This window comes from Ovis canadensis, chromosome 2, assembly GCF_042477335.2.
Source record: "Ovis canadensis isolate MfBH-ARS-UI-01 breed Bighorn chromosome 2, ARS-UI_OviCan_v2, whole genome shotgun sequence".
In the NCBI taxonomy this organism is placed as follows: Eukaryota; Metazoa; Chordata; class Mammalia; order Artiodactyla; family Bovidae; genus Ovis; species Ovis canadensis.
This window is the reverse complement of record NC_091246.1, coordinates 243,899,476-243,923,247: the sequence shown is the minus strand read 5'-3', so window position 1 is coordinate 243,923,247 and position 23,772 is coordinate 243,899,476. Positions and strand designations below refer to the sequence as shown.

Genomic DNA, 23,772 nt, shown 5'->3' with positions numbered 1-23,772 from the left:
GATGTCCTTCAGGGGCCCTGGGTTGGCCTGGGTGGAGGATAGAAGGGACAAAGGGAGCAGTGTGGTCTAGCTCAGAGCTCTTGGGTCTGTGGTTGGTTATTTCCAAGGATCAGGGTGCCTGACCCTCCGTCCTCCCGGGAATCCCCCAGTAAATGCTGTGTTTATGACATGGTTCCTGCCTAAAGGCTGCACTGTCTAGTGTGGCGGACAGATGCAGCAACATTCATTCATTCAACAGATGTGCTTTGAGCACCTGCTTGGAGCTGGGAAGTCCCAGGCTTAGTGGTGACTGAGACAATGCCATGCCTTTGGGACTTAATGTTTTCCTTGTCAAAGAGAGTGCGTGAAGGGTGCGCACTCTGGGTTTGCAGGGGAGAAGCTGAAATGGAAGTCCAGAGGAAGGCACCAAGGACTTGGAGATGCCCACAGGGGTGGAATCTCTGCTCAGCCTCTTTCTGCCTCTGCAGCCTTGGGCAAGTTCCTTTATTGCTCCCCATAAATCAGGAATGATAAATCCTATCCACCCCATAGGGTACTGGGAAAATTAAATGATGTAAAATGCTTTCCCAGCGCCTGGCACAGAGTCAGTGTCCAACAAACGCTTATTATCTATTAAAGAATAAAACAAAGCACAGGTGTAAGAAGTACCTAAAATCATGCCTGAGAAACACCTGGCATGTAGCTGTAGTGCCACAAATTCTGGCTGCCACCCTTTTGACAAGAAGTGGACATATTGTTCTGAACTCACCTCTCTTTCTTGCCCTACCGGGCCCCATCATGACGTCTGTGCCATTGTTCTGATGTGTATAAGTCTCTCTCCCCGACCCTACCTGGACTGTGAACAGATGGTCTCCAAACTCCAGATCACAGCAGAGTTGAGGAATGGGTGAGGGCAGGTAAAGGCTCTGGAACCAGCCCACCTCCGGACCAGTTCCCTCCCTTTGGTCCCGGCCTCCAGACTTGGCCCCTCTGCCATGGCTGATGTATGATAAGCTAGGTCTTAACACTCAGGGTTGCAATGAGGTCGAAATGAAATCATGCGTTTGGTGCATTTGGCATACCGCCTGGTAAATGTGGGCTTCTAGCTCAGTTGGTAAACAGTCTGCCTGCGATGCGGGAGACCCCAGTTTGATTCCTGGGTTGGGAAGATCCCCTTGGAGAAGGGAAAGGCTACCCACTCCAGTATTCTGGCCTGGAGAATTCTGTGGACTGTATATGGGGTCACAAAGAGTCGGGTATGACTAAGTGACTTTCACTTTCACTGGTACAGGAGAGAAAAGACACTTAGAGAATATTGCTTAAAAAAAAAAAAAAAAAGAGCCATCCAAAGCTGTCAGAAGCGTTCCCTTAGGGCCTTGTAAACAGGAGGGAATGTTTTAGCCTTCTTCTGGGCACTGGGTATTAAGATGTCAACCAGTCTAACCAACCACCCTGGGTTTGCCTGGGGAAGGAAATTCTTACCAGGAGCTTACTTGTCATCAAGAAGGCCAGCTCTCCAGAGACCCAGGAGTGTGTATGGATTTCCTGTGGCTCTGGCTGTGTGTTAGCCACTGAGCAAGGCCAGTCTCTATCAAGTTAAAGGGAAATGGACAGAGATGGTGCCTGTTCTTCCCTGCCTGGGGACGGCAGGGAGCAGGGCTTGTCTGACAGATGGTGGAATGGGTTTAGGGCTCTGAAATCAACATGGTCAGCCACTCAGTACTTCCTGTAAGGGAAGCCTCCCTGAGGTCTGAGAAGGATTGTTGTTGTTTAGTCAGTCATATCTGACTCTTGTGACCCCATGCACTGTAGCCCACCAGGCTACTCTGTCCATGAGGTTTCCCAGGCAAGAACACTGGAGTGCCATTTCCTTCTTCAGGGATCTTCCCCACCCAGGGATCGAACTCACGTCTCCTGCATTGGCAGGCGGATTCTTTACCACTGAACCGCCAAGGAAGCCCCTGAGGGAGGATGGTTGGGAGCAAATTCCCCAGCAGCTGTGCAATTCAAGATGCGCTAAAAGGGATTTTGACCTAGAAAAAAAGAAAAGCAATGAGTTTCCCAAGGCATCTCAGAGTCAATAGAATTCACCCCCAGGGTTGGGCCCAATTCAGAGAGGATTGAATTCTATGAGAAAAATAAGCATAAAAATATCAGGGGAAATAAACCCTTAAAAGCCTGCTAATTGTTATCTCTGTGCTGGCTAGTAAGCGAGAGGCTTTCACATGTGTTGGCTCCGAAAGCGTGATTACTCTGAAATTACCAATGAGGAAACGGCTTCAGAGAGGTGAAGTAATTTATTCAAGATTGCACAGCTAAGTGTGTTGACGAGCTAGGATATGAATGGCACTACAGAACTTCCTCATCAGACTCTCTAGCTCAGAAAACAGGCACAGTGAGAACACTTGATTAGCCACAACTTATTTATTGCAGTAAAATACATATAAAATTTAACCATTCCTAAGTGCACGGTTCTCTGACGTTATGTATATTCACATTGTCATGCAGCCATCACCAGCATCCATCTCTAGAACTTTTTTTCATCTTCCCAAACTGACACTTTGTACCCATTAAATAATAACCCCTCAGTTCTCTCTTGCTTCTGTCCCTGGAAAGCACCTTTCTACTTTCTGCCTCTGTGAACCTGACTACTCTAAGTACCTCATATGAGTGGAATCACAGAGGTCTTTGTCTTCTTGTGACTAGCTTATTTCACTTGGTGCACGTCCTCAAGGCTCATCTATGTGGAAGCATGTGTCAGAATTTCCTCTCTTAAGGCTTGATAATGTTCCATTGTATGTATAGACCCCATTTTGTTTATCCATTCGTTCATCTGTGGGCACCTTCGGCTGTTGTGGATGATGCTACTATGAGCATTCATGACCCTGAGTTTATTTTTTGTCTTTTTAGTATAGTTTATTTTTAATTGGAAGATAATTGCTTTACAATGTCGTGTTGGTTTCTGCCATACAGGTATACATATGTACCTTCCGTCTTGACCCTCTCTCCCACCTCCTACCCCATCCCACTCCTCTAGGTTGTCACAGAGCCCCAGGCTGAGCTCCCTGGGTCATACAGCAAATTCCCACAGGCTGTCTATTTCACACTTGGGAATGTATATGTTTCAATGAGGCTATCTTAGTTCATCCCACCCTTTCCTTCCCCCGCTGTGTCCACAACTCTGTTCTCTATGTCTGCATGTCTATTTCTGTCCTACAAATAGGTTCATCAGTACCATTTTCCTAGATTCCATATATATGTGTTAATATATGATAGTTTTCTCTTTCTGACTTACTTCAGTCTGTAAAACAGGCTCCAGCTTCATCTACCTCATTAGAACTAACTCAAATGCATTCCTTTTTATGGCTGAGAAATATTCCATAATATATATGTACCACAACTTCTTTATCCATTCATCTATAATGGACATCTAGATTGCTTCCATGTCCTGGCTATTGTAAATAGTGCTGCAATGAACATTGGGGTACATGTATCTTTTAGAATGGTTTTCTGAAAGTGAAAGAGGAGAGTGAAAAAGTTGGCTTAAAGCTCAACATTCAGAAAACGAAGATCATGGCATCTGGTCCCATCACTTCATGGGAAATAGATGGGGAAACAGTGGAAACAGTGTCAGACTTTATTTTGGGGGACTCTAAAATCACTGCAGATGGTGACTGCAGCCATGAAATTAAATGACACTTACTCCTTGGAAGAAAAGTTATGACCAACCTGCTGCTGCTGCTGCTGCTAAGTTGCTTCAGTCGTGTCCGACTCTGTGCGACCCCATAGATGGCAGCCTACCAGGCTCCCCCATCCCTGGGATTCTCCAGGCAAGAACACTGGAGTGGGTTGCCATTTCCTTCTCCAATGCATGAAGGTGAAAAGAGAAAGTGAAGTTGCTCAGTCATGTCTGACTCTTAGCGACCCCATGGACTGCAGCCTACCAGGCTCCTCCGCCCATGGGATTTTCCAGGCATGAGTACTGGAGTGGGGTGCCATTGCCTTCTCCATGACCAACCTAGATAGCATATTCAAAAGCAGAGACATTACTTTGCCGACTAAGGTCCGCCTAGTCAAGGCTATGGTTTTTCCAGTGGTCATGTATGGATGTGAGAGTTGGACTGTGAAGAAGGCTGAGCACCGAAGAATTAATGCTTTTGAACTGTGGTGTTGGAGAAGACTCTTGAGAGTCCCTTGGACTGCAAGGAGATCCAACCAGTCCATTCTGAAGGAGATCAGCCCTGGGATTTCTTTGGAGGGAATGATGCTAAAGCTGAAACTGCAGTACTTTAGCCACCTCATGCGAAGAGTTGACTCATTGGAAAAGACTCTGATGCTGGGAGGGATTGGGGGCAGGAGGAGAAGGGGACGACCGAGGATGAGATGGCTAGACGGCATCACTGACTCGATGGATGTGAGTCTGTGTGAACTCCGGGAGTTGGTGACGGACAGGGAAGCCTGGCGTGCTGCAATTCATGGGGTCGCAAAGAGTTGGACACGACTGAGCGACTGAACTGAACTGAAGGATTAATGATGTTGATCATCTCTTCATGAGCTTATGGGTCCTTTGTATATCTTCAGAGAAATGTCTGTTTGAGTCCTTTAACCATATTTTAAATCTGGTTGTTTGCTTTTTTACTGTTGAGTTGTAGGAATTCTTTATATATTCTGGATATTAACCCCTTGTCAGATATGTGATTTGCAAATATTTCTCCCATTCTGTGGTGGCCTTTTCACTCTGTTGATCATGTCCTTTGATGCATAAAAGCTTTGAATTTCTATGTAGTCCAGTTTATCTATTTTTTAATTTGTTGCTTTTGGTTTCGTGTCCCAGACTTTGTCACCAAATCTGGTGTCATGTAACTTTCCCCCTGTTCTCTTCTAAGAGTTTTATAGTTTTAGCTCTTACATCTAGGTCTTTCAACCATTTTGAGTCAATTTTTAAATATGGTATGATATAAGGGTCCAATGTCATATCTACAACTTTTTGAAATAGGAAAAAAAAAAGAATTAGAAACCAACAGTAGGATTTTGAGATGTGGGGAGATAAAATTTATCTTCCTAGGAAGTTCATGCTCTCAACCACTCTTGCTCTGCCCTCCAACTAGCCCCCACACGGCAGTCAGAATGATCTTTTGAGAAAACGCATAAGTCAAACCCCATCACTCCCCTGCTTAAAAAGTGCAGCAATTTGTTCAGTGTCTGCCCCCTCCCTAAGATCATAAGTTTCAAGAAGTCAGACTGCCATCTTCACTTCTATAGCCCTTCCTCAGTGCCAGCACATACCAGCTGCTCCATTGATACCTGTTGGATGAGTGAACAAACCTCAGCGTATAATAATCTCACATTCTTTGACTTTTTCAAGGAATGTGGGGGAGGAAGGAAGTGGAGGAGGAAGGAAGGTAACAAGTACTGAGGGGCAGAACAGCAAAGTCATTACCAGCTGTTGGCACTAGACTTCCTGATTTAAATACCAGCCCTGCCACTTCATGGCCATGTGACCTTGGCAAATGGCTTCACCTCTTAGGTCTCAGGTTAAGCGATGGCAACACCTATTTGGATGATGAAAAGCAATTTGAACAGGAGGGACAGGCTGAGCGAGGGTGAGGTGTGGGGCTGAAAACAGTGGTAGGCAATCAATTACCTATAGACTGAACAGTGAGACCCTTAGTTCCCCAGCCTTTGTACCCTGCACAGCCAGGTGGCCACCCCTCCACTCTGCAGGAGGGTTTTTTCCTTGGAGAAGTTAACCTAGGGGGACTGAATTTGCAGCTGCAGACACAGGAAGGGTCACAGCGAGATACCAAAGGGAAAAAAATGGTTTTCCAGACCCCTTCTGCTACCAGGGGTAGCTCTGCTACCAGAATCCTAACAGCCAGAAGTGTGCTCTCCAGGGAGGAAATGGCAGGATTCTTTTCTGAAGCCCCCAAAGAAGGGAGCTACAGTCACTGATATGTAAGTGTTCCTAGAATAAAAGCCAGATCTCCGTTCAGTCCACCTAGAATGACGCACACCAGCTGACAGCCACTCCCCAGCCCCCAGTGTTGTCAATTAATTAATTAGTGCTTCACTCAAATGCCAAGCTTTAGGGACTTCCCTGGTGGTCCGGTGGCTAAGACTTCACACTCCCAATGCAGGGGGCCCAGATTTAATCCCTGGTCAGAGAATTAAACTCCACATGCTGCAACCAAAGAGCTGGCATACTGCAATGAAGATTGAGGATCCTGCATGCTACAACTAAGACTTGAGACAGCCACATAAATAAATAAACACTAAAAAAGAGAAGGCCAACCTTTGATCACATATCACCAGATATCCAAGTCTCCGGGATAAAAGAAGGAGGCCAAAGCAGACAAATAAACAAAAATGTGTGAAGCAGATAGACCGTGCAGAGAGAAGAAAATACAAGACAAAAATTATCAGTATCCTCAGAGACAAAAGAGAAGATATTATGTTCTTGAAATAAGATGCTATAAATGCTATATAAAAAGGGATAATAAGAAGAGACACTGGGAAATAAAAATGGGAGATAAAATAACGTTTTTAAAAAGTCAATAGAAAGGTTGAGAGGTAATGAAAAGGAAATTTCCCAGAAGATGTACCACAAAGGCAGAAAATAAAAAAGAGAAGTAAAGGAGACAATCAATCTAGGAGGCCCGATATCTGGCTACCAGATTGTCCAGGGATTCCAGAGAAAGCGGTGGGGAGGAAATCACTGAAGAAATGATGAGAGGACGTTTTATACTGGAGGGCATAAACCTTTGGACTGAGAGGACCCAGTAAAAATGAAAAAGAGCCATCTTACGGCATATCATCACAAATGTCAGAAATCTAGGAGGAAAGAGAAGGTCCTAGGACTTCCCTGGTGGTCCAGAGGTTAAGATTCCGTGCTCCCAATGCAGGGAACCCTGGGGTTCGATCCCTGGTCAGGGAACTAAGATGCCCCCATGCCACGCGGTGTGGCCTACAGCATTAAAAAGAATTAAATTTTAAAAAGAGAGAGAGAAAAGCTCCTAAAAGTTTCAGAGGTGGGAAGAACACACTACTACAAAACATCAGAAATTAAAATGGTTTCAGACACCTCAGTGCCAACACTGGAAACTAGAAGATGAGGGAGCCGTGCCATCGATTTTCTGATGGAAGATGATTTCCAATCTACTATTTTATGTAGAGTCAAAGAAATCAGACGTGAGGATAGAAGAAGGACATTTGCTGGCTTGCCAGGGTGTAAAATTTTTCCTTCCTATGTACCCTTTCTTTAGGAAGTGACTACAGGATGTGCCCCACCAAAACAAGGGGATAAACCATGATAAACAAGACTTGTAATCCAGGAAACAGGTGCTCTAACGCAGGAGGACAGGTGTTCAGTGCTCTGAAAAGCAACCAGTTGCAGATTGAGAGAGGAGGAGGGAAGCTCCAGGAAGTGGATTCACTAGAGAAACAAAAGGAACTTGATAGATTATGTGAGTGCATGGAAAAGGCATTTTTGTGCGTCTGCTGGAGTGTTTGAAGAGATTTATCAATGTGTACACAGAACTAAGCAAATTTAAAAAAGAAGCAATTGTTTTTTCATCGAGGTACAGTTGTTTTACAGTGTTGTATTGGTTTCTGCTGTACAACCAGCTTCGAGTATACCTATATTCCCTCTTGTCCCTGCCTCCCGTCTCCCCGTATCCCACCCATCTCGGTCATCACAGAGCGCCGAGCCGAGCTCCTTGCGTTATACAGCAGGTTCCCGCTATGTTTCACACATGGGGGTGTATAGATGTCAGGCCTCATCTCCCAGTTCATCCCACCCCCTTCCCCCCAGCGTGTCCACACGTCTGTACTCTGTGTCTGTGTCTCTATTCCTGCCTTGCAGATAGGTTCATCTGTACCATTTTCCCATATATGTGCATTAATATATGATACTCGGTTTTCAAAAAGAGGCAGTTATTAACTCCACGAAGAACAAAAATTAGTACTAAAAAACAAATACAACTATAGTATACCATTTGGCTCAGCGTGGACAGTACCTACAAAGGCAGAAGAATGTAAGCCCTGGGGACTTCCCTGGTGGTCTGGCGGCTCTGACTCTGTGCTCCCAACACAGAGAGCCCAGGTTCAATCCCTGGTGAAGGAACTAGATCCCATATGCCACAACTAAAGAACTCACATGCCATGATGAAGACTGAAGATCCTGTGTGCCACAGCTAAGACCTTGGCACAGCCAAAGAGATAAAATAAGTGAATAATTTTTTAAAAAACCACGAATGTAAACCCTGGGAAAAAAATAACTCTGGATATAAACTTGACTAAGCAATTTTAAATTGTGGTAGAACTATATTGGGAGGATGGAGAGGAAGCTGGGTAGATGAAGAGAGGTGATCCTTATTTACCATATTAAAGAGTTGGGGAGGACCTTAGTGGGGGCTTTCCCTGGTGGCTCAGTAGTAAAGAATCCACCTGCAATGCAGGAGATGCAGGTTCGATCCCTGGGTTGGGAAGATCCCCTGGAGAAGGAAATGGCAACCCACTCCAGTGTTCTTGCATGGGAAATCCCACGGACAGAGGCGTCTACAGTCCTTGGGGTTGCAAAAGGGTCTGACACGATTCAGCAACTAAACAACAAAAGGAGGAACTTAGTAGTATTCACTAATACTTGGTTCTCCCTCCTTCTGGGCACACAAAAGATTACTTTTCAGTCCCTTGCAATTGGATGGGGCCAATATAACTACTTCTGGAGAGTCAGCTTCAAGAGAAAGTGCTGTGTTGCAGCTAGACTGAAGCTTAGATGACTCTGTGTCTGTCCCCTCTCCCTCTGTGGTGGCCAGGGCAGCCTTGGGTTAAGATAGCAGAGCCGCAAGATTGAAGCAGGCTGGAACTGCCTCATGGAATATGGATGTCCTGGAGACACTGAATGGATTCTGCAAGGGTGAGAAATAAAGCTTTTTCATGTGTGAAGCCATTGAGATGTTGGGATTGTCTGTTACTGGTGCATACCCTGACTTTGTTATCATTGTTTAGTCACTAGGTCATGTCCAACTCTTAAAGCTCTATGGACTGTAGTCCCCCTAGGCTTCCCTGTCCATGGGATTTCTCAGGCAAGAACACTGGACTGGGTAGCCGTTTCCTTCTCCAGGGGATCTTCCCACCCAGGGATCGAACCCATGTCTCCTGCTCTGGCAGGCGGATTCTTTACCACTGAGCCAGCCCATAACTTGACTTAACTGAATACAAACTTCAACAGCTACTGTCTAAAATAGATACATCAAGAAATAGACATTTAAACATATTATTTAGAATTATGGAGATCATCACTAGAAGAATAAAAACATTAAAAGTGGTTGCTCTGGGGAGCAGGGCTGAGAAGTAAAGATAAGGTGGGGCAGAAGGGCAGCTGTTTTCATTATAGTGCTTTGGCACTAGGGCATTGTATTACACTGGCAGAAACCACGTGTATGCAGTCGGGAGGATTCCTGCCAAACCAACACAGTGGCTGGCTCTTCGGAGGGAGGGCACGCTAGAACGAACAAACGTCTGAGGGAACCACAGATGGGATTGGACAGGTGGGCGGGTGCAGTGGGGAGGGAGGCCACCCAGATGAAATGCCAGTGTGAGGAGTTTGGTTTTTACCCAGATGGCAATGGGAAGCCATGGAAGGATCATAAGGGATAGAGTCGAATCTGCCTGAGCAAACTCACCTTTACTGTGAGCATCCTGACTCAAGTGGAGGATGAATGGTGGGGCAGGAGGCTGCTGTGATGGTCCCCGTGAAAGCGGAGGAGGCCTGGACTAAGACATCTGTACCACAGATGCTGATGGAGAAGCTGCTGTTCACAAAGTCAGGCAGTGGTTTGTACTTCAGTCTTCGTAAAGAAGACTGAAGCAGTGTAAGGAGATAGAGGGGTTTCCCTGGTGGGTCAGCAGTAAAGGAGTCGCGGGTTTGATCCCTGGGTTGGGAAGATCCCCTGGAGGAGGGCATGGCAACCCACTCCAGTATTCTTGCCTGGGAAATCCCATGGACAGAGGAACCTGGTGGGCTACAGTCTATGGAGTCGCAAAGAGTCAGACACAGCCAAGTGACTTAGCATGCACGCACGCAAGGCGATGGAGGGGAAAGAGGGTACCACGATATTGGGCAGCAGCTCTGAGGAGATATTTGAGTAGAGTCCTGGATTAAGTGAAAGAATGGGGGACTTCCCTGGTGGTCCAGTGGTTAAGACTCTGAGCTTCCAGTGCAGGGGCCTGGGTTCCATCCCTGGTCAGGGATCCCTGGTGCTGCAACTAAGACCTCACTTGCTGCAACCAAAAATAAAGATTCTGCATGCTGCAACTAAGACCCAACACAGCCACAGGAAAAAAAAAAGGAGAAGAAGGAACAAGGCATGCAAAATATGGAGGATGAGGGTTCTGGGCTGAGTGGACTGCAGTCTGGTGGCCCTGAGGTGGGATGGGCTTGATGTGGCCAAGGTACAGCAAAGAGGCTGTTGTGGGACGGGGGCCGGGAGGGCAGAGAAGGGACATCCACCAGGAGGAAGGTTCTGGGAGCTGAGGCCTGAGAGGTGGTACGGGAGAGGGCTTTGAGGAGCTCCTAGGGGACTGAGAATCCCATGGACAGAGGAGCCTGGCGGGCTACAGTCCATGTGGTCTCAAGAGTCGGACAAGACTTAGCGGCTAAACCTCCATCCCTAGGGGGCTGAGAGCCATCAAGTGGCAGGACTGGTACTGAGGAGGCAAGGAGGACCCGGCTTGGTGGCCAGTGAGGTTCCCCCTCCCTCTACCGGGGCCCCACCGACCCCCAGAGTCGGCTGCGCCTCAGCCCTGTCTGGGCCAGCTACAGCAGCTCCATCACCCACTCCCCTTATCCCAGCCCCCTCTGGGAATTGAAGGATCCTTCACAAATCAAAATAGCAGGCAGAGAACAGCCTCTAATTGTTCTGCGTAAAAGAAGTGAAATTAGACGAGTCAGCTGTGGGGTTGAGACCGCCTCCCACACAGCTGTGATCCCGCACCGCTGAAGGCAGACTTCCCAAGACTTGCAATTCTGCTGTCTCCGAGCAAAACTTTGCTTCTCCAGCCCCAGGGCAAATGACAGCTATTTTGGGAGGAAGTGAGACAGCTGCTGGCCCTGGAGGACAATGAAAGAGTCCTTTTTTTATTTTAAACCAAAAAAGAAAAAAAAGAATATCAATCACTTTGTGAAGGAGCAGCCTTAGGTGATGTGAGTTCCTTCAGTCATTCAAAACACTGGGCGCGCTCATCCTGGGGTCACCAGACTCGGCCGCTGTCAGGCCGCTGTCAGGCAGGTTCGGCCCAGAGGAGCAGAGGTGCGCGGTGTGGCTCCAGCTTTGGTGGAGCGGGGAGAGAGCACTATCTGGACGCCAGGAGGGCCAAGTTCTCAGCTTGGTCCGCCACGGTCACTCTGTGGCCTCGGATCAGTTTCTCACCTCCCCCCAGTGTGGGCTTTAGGCTGCATTGTGGTTGCTTAGTCTTTCAGTTGTGTCCGCCTCTTTCAGATCTCACGGACTGTAGCCCACCAGGCTCCTCTGTCCGTGGGGTTTCCCAGGCAAGAATATTGGAGTGGGTTGTCATTTTTTCCTCCAAGGAAATTTTCCGAAGCAGGGATCAAACCTATGTCTCCTGCATTGACAGGTACTCTTTACCACTGAGCCACCAGGGAAGCCCCTAAGGGCTTCCCAAGCAATAAAGTCCATGAGAAGCACGCCTGTGTGTGTGTGTGTGTGTGTGTGTGGTGTGTGTGGTGTGTGTGGTGTGTGTGGTGTGTGGCTGAAGATGAAGATTCCCCAGGCCCGATTTCCAGAGATTAAGACAGAAAATCTGGGGTGGGGTGCGGTCTAAGAATCTGCACTTCTCACAGACTCTTCTGGTAATTCCCTCCAGAGTCCCTGGTCCACAGGGTAGTAAAAACTTTCCCTCAATCTCTCTGGGCTCTTCTTGCTCTGAAATTTGAAGAGTTGCTCATGCAACCCTCCCCTGGGTTTCTCAGATCATTCCAGGATCATGGAAGGTATCCTTACCCCTGCCTTGGTGTCTGTGTGTTCCTGTGATGATCACGCTGCACAGGGATGGTCTGTTTCAGTGTATTTAGCCTCCTCCAGGCTACCTGGTGCCCAGCCTGGGCCTCAGTACAAGAGAGGTCATGACTGTAAATGTTGGCCCAACAAGAGGCCAGCTGTAGGGCTGGCAGCTTGGCAGCAAGTAGACCAAGGAAGGATGCTGCTGAGTTCTGGGTGCCCGGCGTGGCTGCAGACATCTGGTTTGGGCAGCTGGACTCGTGGCCTGGGTCAGGTGTGTGACTCTGTCAGCTGCTTCCCTTGCCTGCAGCTGAGGAAGTCCAGCCACCTGGGGCTAAGGTGGCCTTGATAGGCCTACCGACTGGGAGCCCTGGTCAACCCTGGAGAACACCCAGGCAGTCTGAGGCCCCAGCCAGTTTGTCTCGGCTTCTTCAGAGTTGGTTAATTATATTCCCCAAAGGCCAGATCAGTGGCAGAGGCCAGAGGGTCAGGTCACTCTGGCCTAGCCCCCAGCTTCATTTGTATATATGGAGAATAATAACAGCTGTCATATACTGAGCACTTACCGTGCTCTGAGCTCAGGGCTAAATGCTCTATCATCTGTTATTAAATTTTATAACAGCCCTAATAAGGTTGGTAAAAGTATCGCTCTTTTTTTTTTTCTTAACAATATGGACACCAGGGCTTAGAGAGGTCAAGTTACTAGCCCAGAGTCACTCAGCTAATAAATAGTAGAGGCAGTATTAGAATTGAGACCTGTGTTCCTCTGGAGCCCAGTTTTATATGTAAGCATATTGCGTAGAACCCCTGAGAAGATAAGGGCTTTTCCTTGAGTAACTTCTTACTAAAATTACTCCCTGCTGGAGAACTCCTTTTGAATCTGTTATAGTGGAAAGGAGTGATGCTGAATCAGATAGGGTTCTAGTCCCACCTCTGCCCCTGACCTTTCCTGTCACTTTGGGTCAGTCATTCCCCTCCGTAATGTGAAACTGAAATCCGTGAAATGGAACAATTATATATGCACTTCCTTTTAAGGTACACTAAGATGAAGACAGCCACCAACATCTACATTTTCAACCTGGCCTTGGCAGACGCCCTGGCCACCAGCACACTGCCCTTCCAGAGTGCCAAGTACCTGATGGAGACATGGCCCTTTGGGGAACTGCTCTGCAAGCTCGTGCTGTCCATTGACTACTACAACATGTTCACCAGCATCTTCACGCTCACCATGATGAGCGTTGACCGCTACATTGCCGTCTGCCACCCCGTCAAGGCCCTGGACTTCCGCACCCCTGCCAAGGCCAAGCTGATCAACATCTGCATCTGGGTCCTGGCCTCCGGTGTCGGTGTACCCATCATGGTCATGGCTGTGACCCGCCCCCGGGGTGAGTGAGGAGGGGAGCCTTGGTACGGATCACTAACCACAGGAGGCAGCACACAGGCTGCTGTGGGTTTGTAGACCTTTTACCAGGGTGGGTGTAGGTGGATCACGAATGGAGTGTGGGTTGCTGATCAATGAAAGGGTGGATGGCTGGCCAGTGGGAGTGTGAATAATCAACCAATGGGAATGTGAGTGGTGGACTGATGGGAGAATGAATGACTGGTCAGTGGTCATATGGCTGGTTGGCCAAAAAAATTTTATGAATGGGATTATGGATGGCCAGATGTGTGGCTGGATAGCCAGTGGGGAGAGGGTGACCAGTGAGCAGTGGGGGCCATAAGATCTGCAATCCCATCCCAAACTCCCTTCCACCCCACTGGCCCAGATGACCAAAGCAAGGCCTAGAGAATGGCCTGCATAGAATGACAGGCGCATTTCCTCAGAGTAAAATGCTGTACTAATTAGTGTAGTATAGTAACTACCTGTATCAGTCAGGTGGCTGCTGTAACAACAGCCATAGCGTAACGCAATAGAAGTCTATTTCTCACTCACATCACAGTCCAGTGTAAGTGGAGGAGGGGCTCTACTCCACACAGTCAATCAGGGATCCAGCCTCCAAATGATGGTTTGGGCTACAATGTGCTGGCATTTGGGTTTCCATGGTGGCTCAAAGAATAAAGAATCCACCTGCAACGCAGGAGACGAGGGTTTGATCCCGGGGTCAGGCAGATCCCCTGGAGGTGGGCATGGCAACCCACTCCAGTATTCTTGCTTGGAGAATCCCATGGACAGAGGAGCCTGGCAGGCTACAGTCCATGGGGTCACAAAGAGTCAGACACGACTGAAGCGACTTAGCACACACGCACGCACTAGCCTCTGGCCAGCAGATGAATGAGGGAGTGGTGTAAATGCAGGGCCCATTACTTCCTAGTGATAGCTGGTTAGTTGTTGTTGTTTTAGTCATGTCCGACTCTTTTGTGATCCCATGGGCTGTAGTCCTGCCAGGCTCCTCTGCCCATGGGATTTCCCAGGCAATAATACCGGAGTAGGTGGCTATTTTCTTCTCCAGGGGATCCTGCATTGGCAGGTGAATTACCAGTGAGCCACATGGGAAGTCCAGTGATAGCTGGTTACATGACCCCAATTTGATATAAATGGGAAAAGTAATTTAGCAGCAGCAAAGACACTGGTCACTAACCTCTCTTGACCCACGCTCTGTCATGGGGTGTTGAAAAGATTAAATGAGATGATAGGTTGTGAAACACTTAGGACAAGGCCTGGCTCATTGTCAAGGTCCAATAAATAGCAGCTATTAGAATATTTGAGCCTGTGAGATAGACAAGGCAGGGACTCCTACTTCCATTGGACTGAAAGCAAACTGAGAATCAGAGAGGTCAGGTGATTTATTTAGCAGATATTTGGTAGAATCTGGGCTAGAACCCAAGTTTCCTGTCCCCATAACTGTTGCTCCTTTTTGCCACCAGGGTGAAGGTTTGCAGTGTCATAGGAGAGGGACAGGCTTGGTGGGGAGTTTCTCGGCCACCTCGACCCTCACAAGGGTAGAGTTCTCCTGCCCTTATATAGTCTCTGAGTGATTTGTCTTGACTGAGCAGCTGGACCTCATTCCTCACTGTCAGCCTTCAGTTTACAGGCCATTAACTTCAGCCCTTCTGGGGGCTGGGCCAGATGGGCCTCCTCATCCCCCGCCCCCTACTCTCTTTCTCTCTCATACACACACACACATTCACACACATACACTCACTCCCTAAGTGTGTGCCATTGGCACTCAGTTCTATAAGCTTCTTGCTGTGTGACCTTGGACAAGTGCTATTCCTCTCTGGGCCTGCTTCTGCCATCTGTACCATGAAAGTCCTTGGGTCCAGTTGTGGCTGGTGGTCCTGCCAGCCTGATATCCTGTGGACCCACTCTGTCTGTGGACCCCAGCCCCTTTCTTACAGATCTCAGGCTCCAAGTCCCCTGGATGGGTCCTCAGATTCCGGGATCCCACGAGGTCCTGGGAGCCCCCTGGGCCAGCCTCAGCCCTGTGTCTGAGTCCCATAACATCCCCAAGGTGCTCATGCAGCCTGAGCCCACACTCCAGGAGAAGGGAGCTTATTCCATCCCCTCTTATCTGTGGACAAGAGTGGCAGTCAGAACGTTCTTGACATGAAGCTGAGATCTGCGTCCTTGGCAGATCTGCGTCCTAGCTCTGACCCCTGGGTCCCACGTTTCTGCCCTGTGAGTGCCCCAAGTGTTTGAACCATTCTGTGCTAAATGCTTTCCACACCATGGCCCATTTGATCCTCACAACAACCCTATGAGTTTAGGTACTGTTGTTAGTCCCACTTTATGGAAACTCTGGTAGAGGTTGAACAATCTTCCCAGGCCACATCACACAGCACGGCCTGAGTCCCACTCTTAACACATGCTCTCTAAGTCAATCTTAGCAGTACCATCCCCACTGGAGCTACTTTGCAAATGTGTGCAGAGTTTTCAGTTATCATCATGATAGACATTTAGTGGGCTTGAGCTAAGTTCTATCATTATATCATGGCTCCCCACGGCACAGAAGCTGATAAAGGGACTGGGAGAAACTATAGAAAACAGACCTCCTTGGTTAGGGCCAGTTTGCTGGGGTCTTGAAGGATGAGTAGGAGTTCACCAAGTGCAGAAGTGATGGAGGACATTGCAGGGAGAAGAATCGAAAAGGCCAGGAAGAGGCAAGCAGGGCTTGGCTAAGCCGAGAAGGGTGGGTGAGCAGGGAGACGAAGTCCTTAGGCCCACTAGCCCCTCACCCAGTGTCTTTCCTTTTTCCCTGGCTCAGAAGGAGCAGTGGTGTGCATGCTCCAGTTCCCCAACCCCAGCTGGTACTGGGACACGGTGACCAAGATCTGCGTGTTCCTCTTCGCCTTCGTCGTGCCCATCCTGGTCATCACCGTGTGCTACGGCCTCATGCTGCTGCGCCTGCGCAGCGTGCGCCTGCTGTCGGGCTCCAAGGAGAAGGACCGCAGTCTGCGGCGCATCACCCGCATGGTGCTGGTGGTGGTGGGCGCCTTCGTGGTGTGCTGGGCCCCCATCCACATCTTCGTCATCGTCTGGACGCTGGTGGACATCGACCGCCGCGACCCGCTCGTGGTGGCCGCGCTGCACCTGTGCATCGCGCTTGGCTACGCCAACAGCAGCCTCAACCCCGTGCTCTACGCCTTCCTCGACGAGAACTTCAAGCGCTGCTTCCGCCAGCTCTGCCGCATGCCCTGCGGCCGCCGGGAGCCCAGCAGCTTCAGCCGCGCCCGCGAAGCCACGGCCCGCGAACGGGTCACCGCCTGCACCCCGTCTGACGGCCCCGGCGGCGGCGCAGCCGCCTGACCCGGGCCGGCCGGCCCGCCACTCGCCCCTCCGGAGGGACCCGGCGGTTAGGCGGAGTCCTAGTGGGGGCGGGGGCCACGACGCTGGGTGGGGCGGGCGGGGTCCCTGCCGTGGGGTGGATCGCTGGTCTGGGACGGGCTGGGAGTGGGCCGGACGGCGGGGCGATGCCTCTAGGCCGAGCTCAAGGTCAAAGGCTTTGGGTTGGGGCAGGGGGAGCTCGCTAGCCCAGGGGAGTGGACCTGTGGCTCTGGGATTGGGCGGCTAAATGGGGGCCCCTTCCACGAGTTCTAGTTGGAGCTGGGTCGGCGGCAGTGAGAGTCTGGTCTGAGACCCGGCCCAGGACCGAGGAGGGCCGGTGCTGAGGACGGTAGAATCGAGCTTCAAGATCGGCCCCGGTGTGATGGGGAGGGGCCTCCTGTGGGGGTGAGTTGAAGGACGAGACCGTGAGGCTGGCGCTCCAGCTCCGGACGGGGCTGGGAGAGAGGGCCCGTGTGCAAACAAGGGGGCCGCAGCTTGGAGTCGAGTCCCAGCCCAAAGTTCCAGAAAGGGGCGGGGCTCGCCGAGGTCCAGGCCCAATTTGCCATTTTTATGAACGAAGAGAAAATAAACTAGAAACGATACACCTTTTCTCTCCTCGACAGTCGTTTCCCTGGAAGGGGCAGGGAGGCACAGCATCGAAGTGGAGCTTGAGATGGGACAGTGGAGTTGCGGGACAGGGTAGCAAGCAAGAGGGCCTCAGCTGGGGCGGGGTCCCCACGGGGAGGAGTCAGGAGGGCTTGCGGATCCCAAACCAGAGCTGCCAGTCGGCCTCTGTGCCAAAGGCTGGTGAGGGGGGCTGAGGCAGAGGGAGGGGGCTTCTACTTTGAAGTTAGGTCCTTAAGCCACAGGGAGGACACTTTGGGGGTCCCCACGGCTGTGGCTTCTCTGGCCCAGGCGCTGGAGGACAGAGGGCCACGCTAATAGCTCCCAGAGTGTAGGAGGCCCCTGGCTCTGGGTGTGTGTGTGGGGAGATGGTTTCTAAAGCACCAGGGTGGCATTTTCCTCCTCTCAGACACTGGCACCCTGATAAGAACCTCCAAGAAATCCTCTCTTCCTTCTCCCAACATCTGCCTACTACACCCAGTATGTCTGATGAATTGCATCCGGGCCCTGGGACCTGACTTGGAAGGGACTGGGGAGAAGAAGGCTTTTCTAACTGCAGTGCAGGCATCAGGCTGTGTCCCCAGGTCCCCACCCCCTGCGCTTGCCCCATTCAAGCTGCTGAGGGTCGGGTCCACCAGAGTTAGGCATAGAAGTTTTCCTTTTCGTTTGGCATTTTATTCCGGCATCCCCAGATCTTTGCTTCCCCCTCTATCAGGGTCTGGTCTGTTCTCTGTGTCCCCCACCTCAAACTTCGTCTCCACCATCCCCCCAACCTCTCCCCTCTCTCCACAACACTACCTCGGTCACATACACCCTGACTCCCTATTGAAGCTGTGTGCTGACATCTTTGTAAAAACAAATTTAATTTTCTTCCCTTTTTGGGACAGATGGAAAGAAATTGACGTCTTTGTCTCAAACAGGGGAAAAAAAAAAAAGATATACCTCCTCTCTCTTTGACAGTCATTTCCTTGGAACAAAAGCCTTTCTCTTTTCTGGGAGGCTGTCACTCCAGCAGGGGCTGAACTAGCATTCTGGGGGTTGGGGCTCAGGCACCAAGGTGGGCTTGGGAACAAGAGGGACAGGGATGCCCTTAGTGGGCAAAACATAGTCACCTTCTCAGGATGAGAAGCCCCAGACCTGGGAATGTCCTTCCTTCAGGAAGTGGCTCCACTAGTGCCCTGGAAGATGTTGGATCGTAGCCAGCACTCCAATCAGACTGCTAAGCCACCAAGGCCTGGGGTCCCCGTCCACCTGGATCAAATGGAGCTTGTGACTATAAAGATCTCTGTGTCTGAATGGGGTGGGGGGTTCAGCAAGGCAGGGGACACACTACAGGACACTTGTTATCATCACTTGGGACCCCTCCTGCTAGTGCCTTCTGGAGATGTCATAGAAAGGGGACAATTTAGGAACCAGGGAAGACTCTTGAAGGAGGCGACATTGGAGCCAGGGCTGTTTATTCTCCTTGCAAAGACTGGGTCCCCTTCAACCCCTCCGGGACAGGTCTGTCTTGAGGCTGCTCTGGACCCAGTCACTGCCATTTCTTGCAGCTGTCTGGATCTGCCTGCTTGTTACCAGTCCTGGTATATAATTTTGTCTTGGCATCAGCAGGGGCTGGGTCCTGACCACGTGCATTTAAGGTAAAGCAAACGTGTTGAAATCTGCTTCCTGTGCACACTGGGCACTGAGACTCAGAAGTGAGTCCAGTATGGCCCCATCCTCAGAAGGTCTGAGCCTATGCTTGGACCAAAGCATAAATGAATCTTTGCATCTCAGTGTGATGCATGCGGGGTGATAGGGAGCCCCAGGATGGGCGAGGGTGTCACAGGGAAGTGCCTTTTCTAGCTTTTTACTGAAACCCATATTTGTAGCAATTCTGAGAAGGGTGGAAAGGGTCAGAGGGCCTTAAAGGATGACTAGGAGTTAGCCACCAAGAAGAGAGCAGTGTGCAAAAGCACAGAATGATCAAGCACTTGGTAAACCCAAGAAGTTGTGTGCAGCGGAAGCGTGGGGCTCAGTCAAATGCTTCTGTGTGCTAGCCCCCATGCCATGAGCTTGATGCCCATCATTTCTCTGGTCCATGACAGCCCGGTGGAGGGAGTAATACTGCCTTTATTTTAAACAAGAAGTCAGGCTCAGAGAAGTCAACCACTTACCCCTAATTCACAGAGCCCGTACGTGGTAGCAGAACTCAAGTCAGTGGAACTCCAGGGTCCAAGTTTTCAGTGAATTCCAAGCATCATTGAAGTAGAAGAGCCTTAGTAGCCGGTATCCTGGGGTGAAGTTTTTGAAATCTTAAAACTAAATGAAAAAATCTGAGGGAAAAGGGCAATTTTCCGTGAACTTTTGTTCCTCCTGAAGCTCTCCAAATCTTCAAGTTTCAAAGTGTATTGTGCATGGTGCCTTTTAAAGCTGCAAATTGACAATGTAATTCTAGATCATCACCGGGCTTTCAAAGCGGTGGAGTAGGTCTGATTTCCTACAAAATTTCCACTCCTCTCTTTTCAAGAGGTGGGAGGAAAGTTTTCACTTCTGGTTTCAAAATGTCCTACAATTTCATATCTCTTCTTGTAATAGAAGTAGTGGTTAAAGCTGGAGTCAGAGCTTGGTTTCCCTTCTCTGTGTCTCAGTTTCCTCATCTGTAGAATGGACTTCCTTCATGGGAGTGTTGTGAGGATTTAATGAATTAATATATGTATAGGGCCCAGCACATGAGCTATTAACATGTAGAAAGTATCCATTATTACTCAAAAGTAGAGTTGCTGTGCGAGGTCAGAGCTGGAGACCCAGATGGAAAAGGAGGTGAGCTTTCAGGGGTAGTGATGAAGAGAGAAGAGATGGGGGACCCAGCCTGGGGATCCCCTGCTTTTTAGGCTCAGGCGCCACTATGGAGAGTGAGAAGCTGCCAGAGAGGCAGGAGGAGGATGGGTTGAATGTGCTACCATGGAAACCGGAGGAGGAGGGCGTTCCCAGGGGGAGGGAGTGATGGATAATGTCAAGTGTCATGTAAGAGAGGTTGGGTGGGGAGGGCAGGAGAGTGAAGGGAGTAAACTGGAGGCTACAGGTTCAGTCTTTGGTGTGGCCTGGAAGCCTCGACAATGGATTCAGAAGTCAGCTCTGACGTTAGCTGCCTGGCTGTGTGACCTCTGTAAAGAATTTGCCCCCTCTGTGCTTCTGCTTCCTCCTAGACAAGGGAATGAGTCAGCCTCTAATACGATGCTCACTTTCTAATAAGTGTCCTGATTTTGACGGATTCATGACCACTTCTAGCATTAGGATCTTAAGCAAGTCGCTTCACTTCCAAGTGCCCTCTCTGAAGGAAAGACAGGGCACACAAAAAGTGAAAGTGTTAGTCGCTCAGTCGTGCCCGACTCTTTTCGACCCCATGGACTGCAGCCCACGAGGCTCCTCTGTTCATGGGGTTTTCCAGGCAAGGATACTGAAGTGGGTTGCCATTTCCCTCTCCAGGGGATCTTCCCGACCCAGGGATCAAACCTGGGTCTCCTGCACTGCAGGCAGATTCTTTACCGACTGAGCCACCAGGGCGTATAGTAGGCCTCCAAGCCAGGGTTCTCCTGTAATAAGAATGGGGGTGCCAGAGGCTGCTGTCTAGGGAGGTTTGCTTGGCTTGGAATTTGAGATGTTCCCCAAGATGAAGAGGGGTCACCATGTCCTAAGAGGGGAGGAGCAACAGTCCAGGTTGGGCCTCTGCTGGGCCCCTGGCCCAAGACCAGCCCCTTGGTCGTCAGCAGCAGATCCTCAGCCTGGCCTCTGCCTGCCTTCTCGTCTGGCAACTACCGCAGATCCAGGCTGGGAGTCAGCTCAGGGGCTCCAAAACCCCTAGGAAGTGGTCGCCCCGGATCCTGACTCCAGCACTCACACACACACACACACACACACACACACACACACACACACACACACCCTTTCCTCTTATAATTTATTTACTCACCATCATCTCTTCCTTTATTTCATTTCTGGGCACTGCGCACATAGTACAGAGTCAGGGCAGGTGATGGGTGAGGAGTCTCTAGCAGGGGCTCAAATTGCAGGCTGGGTGGTTCTCGGGGCGGGCAGCTTGGAAATTCAGAATGGTAGCCGGAGGGGAGCTGATGCGGTCAGGATGGACCTCCTGATGGAGCAGAGCGCTAGGCTTGGGGCTTGCTCAGTCTCTGGTTCATCAGCGGCACCTGCCACGAGCCCCACCTGTGTGCAGCTCTTCCGGGACACGGAGTGCCTTCGCATCCCCATCTCGGTGAGAGGCCAGTGTCATCACAACAGGGAATACAGACAGCACGTAGGGCCCTTTGTTGTTCCAGGCACTAGACATGGGGTAACACTTCATCTTCACATTATAACTATGAATAGGCATTACTGTTACCCCTATTTTACAGGTGAGAAAGCTGAGGCTCAGAGAGGGCAATGACTTGCCTAAGGCCACACAGCTGGTCCATGGCTGGTCCAGCTAGAATGCTGTCTTGGGTCTGTCAAGTCCACTTCCTCTGCTTGCTTGACTCCCAAACGGACACTCTGTGATCACACGAAGGGGTACTAGGGAGACCCTCAAGTCCAGCTCACAAGTGTGAACGGAGCACCCTCCCTGGCAGGCTCTGTGTCTCATCACCTGGGCGGCAGGGGCATCAGCCGGCCACCCGAGAAACTGCTCTGACTTCGGCAGTGGCCTCTCTCCCGTCCAGTCCCCCCCTGCCTCAGAAGACTGCTTTGCCCTGTGAATTTGTGGACTGCCTACCATGTCTGTGCTGTGTGACCTCGGGAAGTCACTTCACTCCTTGAGCCCATTTTGCCCATCGTGGATGATGATGCGCCCCTGGTAAGAAGTTGTGGGGATTTACAAAGAAGCTATGAGTGAAGGACCTGTCTGTCTTGGTCACACACCTGTCTGTCTTGGCAACTGAACTGCAATGACACACAGTAGTTCTACTGAGTGGAGGAGAGAGGTGCTTGGCATGCAGTGAGTGCTCAACAAATGGAGCTTTTTAACAGTATCTAATGTTCCTGTTGATCCCTGCTCCGACCCCGTCTCTGAATGCTGTAGGTTGGTCAGGAGCAAAGAACTTTCCTTTTTAGCCATCTGCTTGAGTTTGAGTTTCAGAAGGTGGGACAGCACACACTGGAGAAGCAAACTTCGAGAGGCTGTCTTCTCCCCAAGTACCTTCTACAGAGCTGTCTCCCTGGGTCCTCGCCGGGTCTCCAAGACCCTAGATTGGGGCACAGCCTGGGAGGAAAGATATGTCCCCAGGTGGCACTGGCCTGGGCCTCCTGGCTTGCATGGTTGAGTCACGGGGATGGAGTCCCCGGGCAGGTGTCAGTGCAGGCGACATCCATCCAATGGGCTCGTCTTCTATAATCTCCTCTTGAAACGAGTCTCAAGCCAGTAGACAGGGAACGTGGGTTTGACTCTCCATCTCCCACTTGCTGTGTGCCCCTGAGCAGGGCTCTGTCCCTCTCTGAGGGACATGGGTTGATGGATTCTGAGGGCACTGCCTTCCTGGGAGAGAAAGAAATGTTTCCCTCATGTTCTTCGATCCCAGAAACAGACATCTATTGATAAAATGCCCTGGGCATTTGCCAGAAACTGGGAGAACCAGAGTCCCTCTAGGGGTCCAGTGTGTGTCACTGGAGTTGGCCCCCTTTGTGGGTGAGGGAGGCAGGCGTGCCAGAAACGAAGCTTGACTCAGACTCCTGGCTTTTGCCTCTCCCAGGTTCCATTTGGGGACCAAGGAACCAACTTTCTGTTTTCCCAATAAAGTGAGCCCTGTTCTCAGTGTCTGCAATCTCTGGCTGTTTCTTTTGCTCACCCACTGTGGTCCTCTCATGAGGGGAGCCCAGTTTGTAGGGGGATGACCTAGACCTGCCCGCTCACAGAGAGAAAAGTATAGCCCCACCCTCAGGACCTGACTCAGAGGGTGACGTGACACTGTCCTGAAGGACCCCATCTGGGACTTCCCTGGTGGTCCAGAGGTGAAGAATGCAGGGGACATGGGTTTGATCCCTGGTCAGGGAACTAAGATCCCACATAACTCAGGGCAACTAAGCCCACTGCAACTACTGAGCCAGTGTCAAAACCTGATCTGATGGGAGAAGGCGACACAAGAGACAGCTGTAGCCACTTCCTGGCATGTGCCCCACCCCTTCCCTCCAGATTGACTCCGCCTTCTTCCCTGTGGCCCACCCCCCTAATCTAAGGCCCACATGCTCACAAGCGTGTTGGGGCTCCCACTAATGCCCTCTCCCTCCCTCCCCTCCCACCTGCCCTACAATGGCCTTGCCTTTGGTCATGAAAGTGAAAGTCTCTCAGTCGTGTCCGACTCTTTGCGACCCCATGGACTACATAGTCCATCAAATTCTCCAGGCCAGAATACTGGA

The 23,772-nt window shown here is 50.3% G+C and overlaps 1 protein-coding gene across 1 annotated transcript in view; it reads left to right on the top strand.

Annotated features, from left to right (window-relative positions):
* Nucleotides 1-17,363, top strand: part of OPRD1 (opioid receptor delta 1) — a 39,761-nt gene extending 22,398 nt beyond the window's left edge. The window contains exons 2-3 of the mRNA XM_069579496.1: nt 13,032-13,381; nt 16,202-17,363. Of these exons, the coding sequence (XP_069435597.1) occupies nt 13,032-13,381; nt 16,202-16,743 (892 nt within the window). The 3' untranslated portion in view covers nt 16,744-17,363. The remainder of the gene's footprint in view (nt 1-13,031; nt 13,382-16,201) is intronic.
* The last annotated feature ends 6,409 nt before the right edge of the window (nt 17,364-23,772 follow it).